Source organism: Mus caroli, chromosome 10 (assembly GCF_900094665.2).
Source record: "Mus caroli chromosome 10, CAROLI_EIJ_v1.1, whole genome shotgun sequence".
NCBI lineage: Eukaryota > Metazoa > Chordata > Mammalia > Rodentia > Muridae > Mus > Mus caroli.
The window spans coordinates 120727584-120736531 of record NC_034579.1 but is presented as its reverse complement, the minus strand read 5'-3'; the positions used below and the strand labels follow the sequence as shown (position 1 = coordinate 120736531).

The following is an 8948-nucleotide window of genomic DNA, read 5'->3' as shown; positions in this document are numbered from 1 at the left end:
GAACTCAGAAATCCGCCTGCCTCTGCCTCCCGAGTGCTGGGATTAAAGGCGTGCGCCACCACGCCCGGCTTTAAATTATTTTTAATTAAAAATAAAAGAGGCTAGGGTTCTAGAGCCGAGCATGCATGAAAGTTCAGGCTCCACCTTTCACACCACGCGGGGCCAACTGGTTGTGGAGATATACACCTGTCATCTCAGCCATTCAGGAGGCTGAGGCACCGGAGCTCAAGTTTAAGTTCTGACTGAGCTGTAGACTGAGTTCAGGGTCAATCTGGGCAACTTAGTGAGCTCCTGTCTCACAAACTCAAATGAAAGCTAAGAGGGCTGGAAGGAGAGCTTATCCAGAAAGAGCACTCGAGGCTCTGCATTGGGTGGCTAACAACCGCCTGTAATTCCAAGGGAACTGATGCCCTCTTCTGGCCACCTCAGGCACCTACACTCAGGTGCTACACCTCCCTCCAACTCCCCCCAAACACACACATACATAAATAAAAATATTTATGTGTATCCCTGGCTGTCCTGGATCTCACTTTGTAGACCAGGCTGACCTCGAACTCAGAAATCCACCTGCCTCTGCCTCCCGAGTGCTGGGATTAAAGGTGTGCATCAACACACCCAATGCCTAGCATGTTTGAAGCCTTACGTTTGATCCATAGAATTACAAATTGAAAAAAATAAAAGTGCCTCACACAGAGGGTTAGTTTTTATTGTTACTGTTTGTTGGTCAATTGGGTTTCTGAGACTAGGAAATCAGCGTCAGGAACTGGCACTTTATATCTGAGGATGAAGAGAAGGAGGAGAAGGCAGGAGGAGGAGGAGGAGGAAGAGAAGGAGGAGCGAAGAGATAGGAACTGAATGTAGCTGAGGGTCACATGGATGCTTGCTTGGCCATTGGGTGTGATGGCCTAAGCTAGGATATGGCCCAAGAAGAGGAGGGTAGCACACACCCTCTAGTGCTCAAAATAGCTCTTAGTAACCTGAGGATTCAGAGTCAGGGGTGGAGCTGGAGTCATGTGCTGAGGCCTGGCTCACAAGTGGGGTGAACCAGGGAGAGAGTCAGACTGAATCTCTGGGCAGATGGGAAGAGGAAGGACTAGAGGTTACTTTCTAATATTATGTAGAGCAAGAAAGAGGATGTCCTAGGTAAGAAAGAGAGGAAATGATTTAGTAACATTGACACATCTGAAGTTCTGAAGGAATGTGTGGAGAAAGATGGAACTGTTGACAAAGGCCGGCTATGAGGACAGTCCTGAGTTCAACTTCTGAACGGGATATTTGTGGAACTTGCTGGGGATCATAACATGTACCTGTAATCTAAACCCTTGGGAGGTAGAGATGGGAGTGTCAGAAGTTCAAGGTCAGCCTTGACATTCAGGTCATCTTGGACTACTAAGACCTGACCTTAAAAATCAAAAATTGCTGGGTGTGGAGGCTCAGCATTTGGGAATACTGCCTGTTTTTCCAGAGGACCTGGGTTCAAGTCCCAGTATCCACACAGAGGCTTAAAACATAACAGGCCTTCCAGACCTTAGCACAACCAACTCCATGATGGACGTATCATTCAAGCCAGAAAATCTGGCACACAGAGAGTTTACTTGCCAAAATGAAAATAAAGGGCCTAATCCGTCAAAGTCCATAGTTCTGGGCAAGTCCCTAAATGTGCTAACTTTGCTTCTGTAGTTCCTGCTACCTTTTCTGGTTACCTGAAGCATGTCAACCAGGACATGGTTTCTATGTTTTAAAAGATCACCCTGAGGGCTGGAGAGATGGCTCAGTGGTTAAGAGCACCAACTGCTCTTCAGAAGGTCCTGAGTTCAAATCCCACAACCACATGATGGCTCACAGCCATCTGTAATGGGATCTGACACCCTCTTCTGGTGTGTCTGAATACAGCTACAGTGTACTTATTTGTAATAATAAATAACTCTTTGGGCCACAGTCCACCATATACATAAAAATAAATAAATCTTTTTCTAAAAATCACCCTGAGAAAGACTAGGAATAACACTGGAACCCCAGACACCCAGTGTAGCTGCCAACAGGCTAATAAAGACTTTCTGTTGGCTTAGAGTAGTCTAACTGGTTGGTAGATAGAAACTTAGAAGTGTCCGCTTAACTGTGTGTGGTGGCAAATACCCTTAGCCCCAGCACTTGGGAGGCAAAGGCAGGCAGATCTCTTGAGGGTTTGAGGCCACCCTGGCCTATGTAGGAAGTTCCTGGACAGCCAGGGCTAAGTAGAGAAACCCTGACTCAAAACGAACAAATAAGTTATAGTCAAGTATGGCAACACAAGCCAGTAACCTCAGCACTCGTGAAGCGGGATATCAGGAGTTCAAGGTCAGCCTTGCTTAGTTAAATTATGAGTTTGAAGAAAGCCTGGCCTCTATGAGACCCTTATCTCAAAACCAAACAAAAGGTTTTATGTTACTTTTTATGTATATGAGTGCTCTACCTGTAGGTATGCCTACATACCAGAAAAGAGCATCAGATCCCATTACAGATGGTTGTGAGCCACTATGTGGTTGCTGGGAACTGAACTCCGGACCTCTGGAAGAGCAGTCAGTGCTCTTAACCTCTGAGTCATCTCTCCAGCTCCCAAACAAAAGTTTCTTGTTTGTGTTTTTAAAGAAAAAGTTATGGCAAGTGTCTCTTTTTGAAATGTTTACAGCGCAGGAAGTATAACACAATACATAAAACTAGGAGAAAATATACGATACATGCTTATTTTTATGAAATCCAGTATTCAGAGCAGTACTGATATGGGTTCAGTCAAGAGAGTCTTCCTGGAGGAGGTGTTCTGAAGTCAGTACTTAAAAGAAGTTATTGGTATAAAATGTCAGGAGGACGACAAGAGGTAAGGGGAATGAACTAGGAAAGGATTAAATGGGAGTAATTAGCTATTTAATTACTTGGAGAACAGCAAGCACATTGGTTTTGTAGGGCTCCTGGGCCTTAGGGATTCTGAGGCCGTTAACTCTGTTAAGGCGGTGTTAATGAGGTCACAGTTCAGTCATGTATCCCAGTTAATTCCCTCTTTTGCCCAACCTTACTCCTCACTCCAAGCAGCTGTCTCAGACGTCAGAGGAGGTGGGTTCAGACCAGAGACTGAAGCTGGAAGGAGTAGGCTGCCCTTCAAGGTCATACGAAGAAGGAACACCACCTTTGAACTGGAAGGAAGGGAAGGGGCGTGGGAATGAGGACACAGCAGGCTCTCTCTGAAGAGCTTGGAAGGAAAAGTGTTAGAAATGCACTCATTCTGCATCTGGAGGATTCATGCTCTCCTCTGTGTGTGTGTGTGTGTTGTGTGTGTGTGTGTGTGCATGAGAATGTGTGTGTTTATGGTGTGTGTGTGTGTGAGACGCACATGTGTGTTGTGTGATGTGTGTTTAGCTGGTTCTCTCCAAGGTGGGGGGGGGCGGTTCTGGGGATTAAATTCAGAGCAGAATGGGTGGCAAGCACCCCTACCCACTGAGCCATCTGGCTAGCCTCGTCTTGACTCTGAGTCTATGACCTTATTTGTGTAAAGCATTTGACTTGTATCACAATGTAGCTTTGATTGCCTGTCTTCTTCCTGCCAGCACATTTCCTTTGTCAGGCAAAGCTCGAATCAATGTAGGGAGCTTTAACCCAGAGTAGGGAAAGCAGAGCTTGCTCTGTGACAGTCGGGAGAATTTTGCTTGCTCTTGCACCCGTCTAGGCTAATCTCTTTCTAATTTGTAGTTTCTTTCTCTTCTCTCTTTTTCCTTTGGTCGTACTTTTCCCAAGAGCGCTTGTTTTCTCCTTGAATCCTGGGACGTAGTATTCACCTTTGGGCTTTCTGCCTGTGATTTACTTTTCTCTAAAAGTAAATTTGGGCTAGTAGTAGCTCACACCTGTAATTCCAGCAACTGGGAAGTGGCGGCAAGAAGGTGCATATGAGTTCAAGGTCAGTGCAGGTTACAGAACAAGATCATGACACCCCAAAGCCCTCCTGGGGCGCATGCATGTCTGTAATCTCAGCAGCTAAGAGGCAGGACGATATCCAAGAGTTCCAGGGCAACCAAGCTTATATAGGGAGGGCGTCTCAAAGAACAAACAAACCATGTCTTATGTTTGGTTTGGTCTGAGAGTAGGGCTTGCTTCATGTATAGAGCTGGCTACTCTAAAACTGGGTAGGTAGCCCAGGCTGGCCTGGAACTCGTGGCAATCCTCCTGCTTCTGCCTCAGACTTCTTTCCATAAATATTAGGGAGGAAATTCTGCTCTTAGGGACGTTCATGAAGGAGCACTGCAAATTCAAGGCCTGAATTGTCTTGTCTCGAATAACGAGAAGGGGAGGAAAGAGGAGGGCGTGTAGATCTAGGAGAGATTATGCAAGTCAGCCCAGAACTTGCAACGTTAATATCCTTTTCCAAAGACATAAACCGGCATCAGGCACTGCAAAGGCCAGTAGGATGAAAAGAGCCTCTCCTTCTAAAAGGCTCTGAGAAACGTTCCTCTGGACATCGACAGCCATCTGCCGTTGACACGCCCACGACGTCGCCTCTGCGTCTACGTATCAGGTCCTGTGACCACAGACTCGCCAAGTAGTTTGTGCCAAGCGATCTCGCTCCCCCGAGCCTTCTCTGCAGCTCCTCCGACACGCACCCAGAACCCTTTCTTTCACGCCAGAGGTGTCAAAGAAACTACATCTCCCGACAGGCAGCGTTGTCCCTTCCTTCCTCGCGCTCCCTCCTCCCGATCCCTGGCAACGGCGTGACGTGAGGGGACCCGGAGCTGCGGTCACCGCTTCAGTGACAGCCTATCCGGCGCGCGGGCCGGAGCAGGGCGAAGGCAGCCGGAGCTCGCGCCGCCCTTTCTGCCCGGCCTCCCCTACAGCTCGCCGCCGCCCGGAGTGCCAGGCAGGGGCGCGCGCATGGCCTCTGCGGGCGCGCGGAGGCTCCCGGCCCCGACGCGCGCGGCCGCGCGGAGCTGCTGCGGCTTCTCGCTCTGCCGGGGCGCGCGCTCCGTCCCGACCCCGCCCCCGGGCCCTCCGCGGCCGCCGCGGCCAATGAGGTGAGAGGCAGGCACAGACGTCCGCTCAGGACCGGAGGGGGTCGCCCGGCACCCCGAAGTTCAGCGGTGGAGGGTGGCAGCCCTTAGACGGCAGGCTGGAGAAGGGCTGGCATTGGTGGTGCCCTGGGAGTTCGAATGGAGTTCTGGAGATACGCGTACAAGCTAGATGCTCGGGGCGGGTGCGTGCCAGCCACTTCTTGGCCTTCGCCGGCGTTCTGGCTTTGATGTGCCTGGCCTGACCCTGGCGTCAGAGATGCTTCAGTTTGCTTGCAGCAGTAGTGTTGCCTCAAAGGCAGCTGGCACTTCGGACGTGCCCTTCTTTTTCCCATCCCCACCCCTGGCCCTGTCCTCAGCCGCCCTCGACCTTTCGCACTCGTGACTGCCTGGCCAGCCAGCCCAGCTAGCTGTAGCAGGTGCTAGGGGGAGAAAAGCTTGCCCGAACCAACGACCTTCCTCTGTGATGCATCCCTCTTCGCCTTCACCTGAAGTGGTTGAATACAAAAAAAGAATCGTGACGCTGCCTCTCCTTTCTTTTTGGCGCTAGGTTTCTGATTTCCTGTAACCTCTTCTTGCCTCGCGCTGCCCAGGCCTTGGCAGCAGAGGCTGGCCTACCTCCTAGTCGTTCCTTCATGGGCTTTGCTGCCCCCTTTACCAACAAGCGAAAGGCTTACTCGGAGCGTAGGATCATGGGGTGAGCATTCCTTTTTTTCCCCTTCAAATAAATAACCATGTACCAGTAGTGGGTAAGATTCATATTGGGCCACTCATCTCCCCAGCAACGTTTTAGCTGCCAGCCTTTCAACCTAAATTTCCCACCTTAGTTGTTCTGCACGTGTATTAGTCTAGAATTGTGTTACATCATAGAAAGGTAGCCGACTAGGTATTACAGCCTATAATCTAAGCTTGAAGCTTCCACGGACTACATAGCCAGAGCTGCATAAGTATCTCACACACACACACACACACACACACATTTTGAGACAGGCTCTCACATAGCCTAGGGTTGGCCTTGAACTTGGTATACAGCCAAGAAGACTTTGAACTTATATCTTGCCTCCACCTACCACCCTAGAGCTGGGATTATATTATGTGCCACCATGCTCCAGTGCTGGGGATTGAACATGCTAAGAAACCACTCTATTACAGGACTTAATTAAATCACAGCTTTTTGTTATTGTTGTTTGAGCCAAGGTCTCAAGATATACCTCTGGCTAACTACCTTGGAACTATGTAGTCTAGGCTGGGCTAAAACTCAGAGATCTGCCTGCTTCTGCCTCCTAAGCACTGGGACTAAATGGACTTTACCAGCTACTAGGATGTCAGGCTTTTGTTTTGTTTTGATACACGGTATCATTATTTAGACTTGGCTGGCCAGACTCCCAAGTGCTGAGATTAAAGGCATGCACCACCATGTCCAGCTATAGCAAAAATGCTTTAAAAATTTTAAACTATAAGGGACTGGAGAGTTGGCTCAGTGATAAAGAACACTCGTTGCTGCAAAGGGTCGAGTTCGTTTCCCGGCCCCACCTGGAGGCTTAAATATTTTTTTAACTATAAAAATATTGGGGCGGGAGGTTGGAGAAATGGGTTAATGTCTAGGAGCCTGCACTGCTGAGTTCAGTTCCTAGCACCTACACTAGGCAGCCTGTGACTTCAGCTCTGGAGGATCTCGTGTCCTGTTCTGGATTCTGTGGGCACCTGCACTCATGTCTACATCCCCTCCCCAAAACATACACATTCATTTTTTAAAATTTGGTGGTGGTGGAAGCTTACAACTTTAGCAGCCCTAGGCAGGAGGATCCTTATCAGTTTCAGCCCACTAACCTGCACTGCAGGCTATAAAGTTAGATTTATCTAAAAAGGAGATGGTGGTGGTGAAATGGCATTTGAGGTGAGGATACTTATGGCCAAGGTTCACGACCTGAGTTTCACCCCTCTGGATCTGCACGGTGGAAGGGGAGAGCCAATTGCTGGGGGTTGGTTTCTGACTTCCAGTACAAACTGGCATACATGTTCCCATACACAAATAGATGTAAAATACTCAAGTTGAGATTTTTCTATGTAGCCTTGGCTGTCTTGGAACTCACTGTTTAGCTATCTTTCCTATGATTGCCACCTATATAAGTAAATAACAGAGATTGGTTTTGGTGTTTGTCAAGACAGGGTTTCTTTATGTAGCCCTGGCTGTCCTTGAATTTAGAAATCCACCTGCCTCTCTAGTACTGGGATTAAAGGCTTGTGGATACCATGCTGGGAGTAACATATTTTTTAAAAAAAAGTCAGCAGGGCTTTCCTGAGCTCTCCAGTGTGGGTGCTGGGGATCAAACCTGGGTCCTCTGCAAGAACAGCCATTGCTCTAGCACCACACATGTAATGTGGCACTGGGGACTGAACCTAAGGCTTCCCATATGCCAAATAAGCATCTACCATTGATGCTAAGCTCCATCTCCAGTCCATGCACCTAGGCATTTTACCCAGATTGTCTCATTCAGGCCTCATGAGCACATGAACCAAGTATTACCAGCTCCACTGTGGTATAGGCAAGATTGGAGGCACAGGTAGTTTCTAGGAAGCTGTAGAGGTATGTTCGTTCCTAGCACTCATGATGTTGAGCGAGGAGGATCAGGAATTTGAAGCCAACTTGGGCTCCACAGTTTAAAGTCAGCCTGGGCTATATAAGACTTTTTTTGAAACAGGGTTTCTCTGTATAGCCCTGGCTGTCCTGGAACTCACTTTGTAGACCAGGCTGGCCTCAAACTCAGAAATCGGCTTGCCTCTGCCTCCTGAGTGCTGGGATTAAAGGTGTGTGCCACAACGCCCGGCTTATATAAGACTTTTAAAAACTCCAGTGGCTCAGCATGTAAAGGCACCTGCCAGTAAGCCTGAAGGCCTGATAGAGATTCCACAAATCCACACAATGGAGAACTGTCTGCTGCAAGTTGTTCTCTGATCTGTACATGTTCCATACAAAACAGGACAATTTGAGATCTGACTACCAACAAAACTGGCAACCTGTTGTGTACAGTCTGTATTGGGATAAAATAATATAAAAGCATTGTGGTCTGAAGATGTGTCTTGGTCGGCAGAATGATTGCTTGCTTAGCATGCAGGAGGCTGTGGTCCCTAACAACACAAACCAGGTGTGGTGCGCATATCTGTAATCTCAGCTCTCTCACAGGAAGTAGAGGCAGGAACACCAGAAGTTCAAGGTCACCTCAACTCTACAGAGTTTAAAGCTAGCCAGGGCTACGTGAGACCTCGCCAGCTTGGGGTGGGAAGCTTCCATTCTAATTGTAAAATACGTCATATCTGGGTTTGTCTGTGTTCCTTGGTTAATGGGCAAAGGTCTTACTTCAAGACCAATCAATGGTAAGGAAGCCCTGACTCGAAAGGCAGTTCCTCGGCCTCCGATTCCTCTTGCTGTAGGTACTCAATGCAGGAGATGTTTGAGGTGGTGTCCAACGTCCAGGAGTACCGAGAGTTCGTGCCGTGGTGTAAGAAGTCACTGGTAGTATCCAGCCGTAAGGGTCACCTGAAAGCCCAGTTGGAGGTTGGGTTTCCACCGGTCTTGGAACGTTACACCTCTGCCGTCTCCATGGTCAAACCACACATGGTCAAGGTGAGGCCTGCCTGGGAGGGATTCCCCAGCAAGTTCTAGGCTCCTTACCAGTTTCATGGTCAAAGACTACTTGGCTTTTCCTGTAATTACTTGATGTCTACCCGTTAAACTTTTTTTTTTTTTTTTTTTTTTTATTTTGATATATCACTTATGTGAAGAAAACGACTTGTCCTTATTTTGAGTGAAGCCGCGTCAACCAACGATATCACATATGCTGTGTAAATGGTTCCACTGAGCTGAACCCTCTAGCTTAGTGGTTCTTGACCTTCCTAATGCTAAGACCCATTAATACAGTT

The 8948-nt window shown here is 48.3% G+C and overlaps 1 protein-coding gene across 1 annotated transcript in view; it reads left to right on the top strand.

Annotated features, from left to right (window-relative positions):
• Positions 1-4544: 4544 nt before the first annotated feature.
• Coq10a (coenzyme Q10A) overlaps positions 4545-8948 on the top strand; it is a 6099-nt gene continuing 1695 nt past the window's right edge. Inside the window, 3 exon segments of the mRNA XM_021173682.1 lie at positions 4545-5033; positions 5578-5724; positions 8460-8684. Of these exon segments, the coding sequence (XP_021029341.1) occupies positions 4894-5033; positions 5578-5724; positions 8460-8684 (512 nt within the window). The 5' untranslated portion in view covers positions 4545-4893.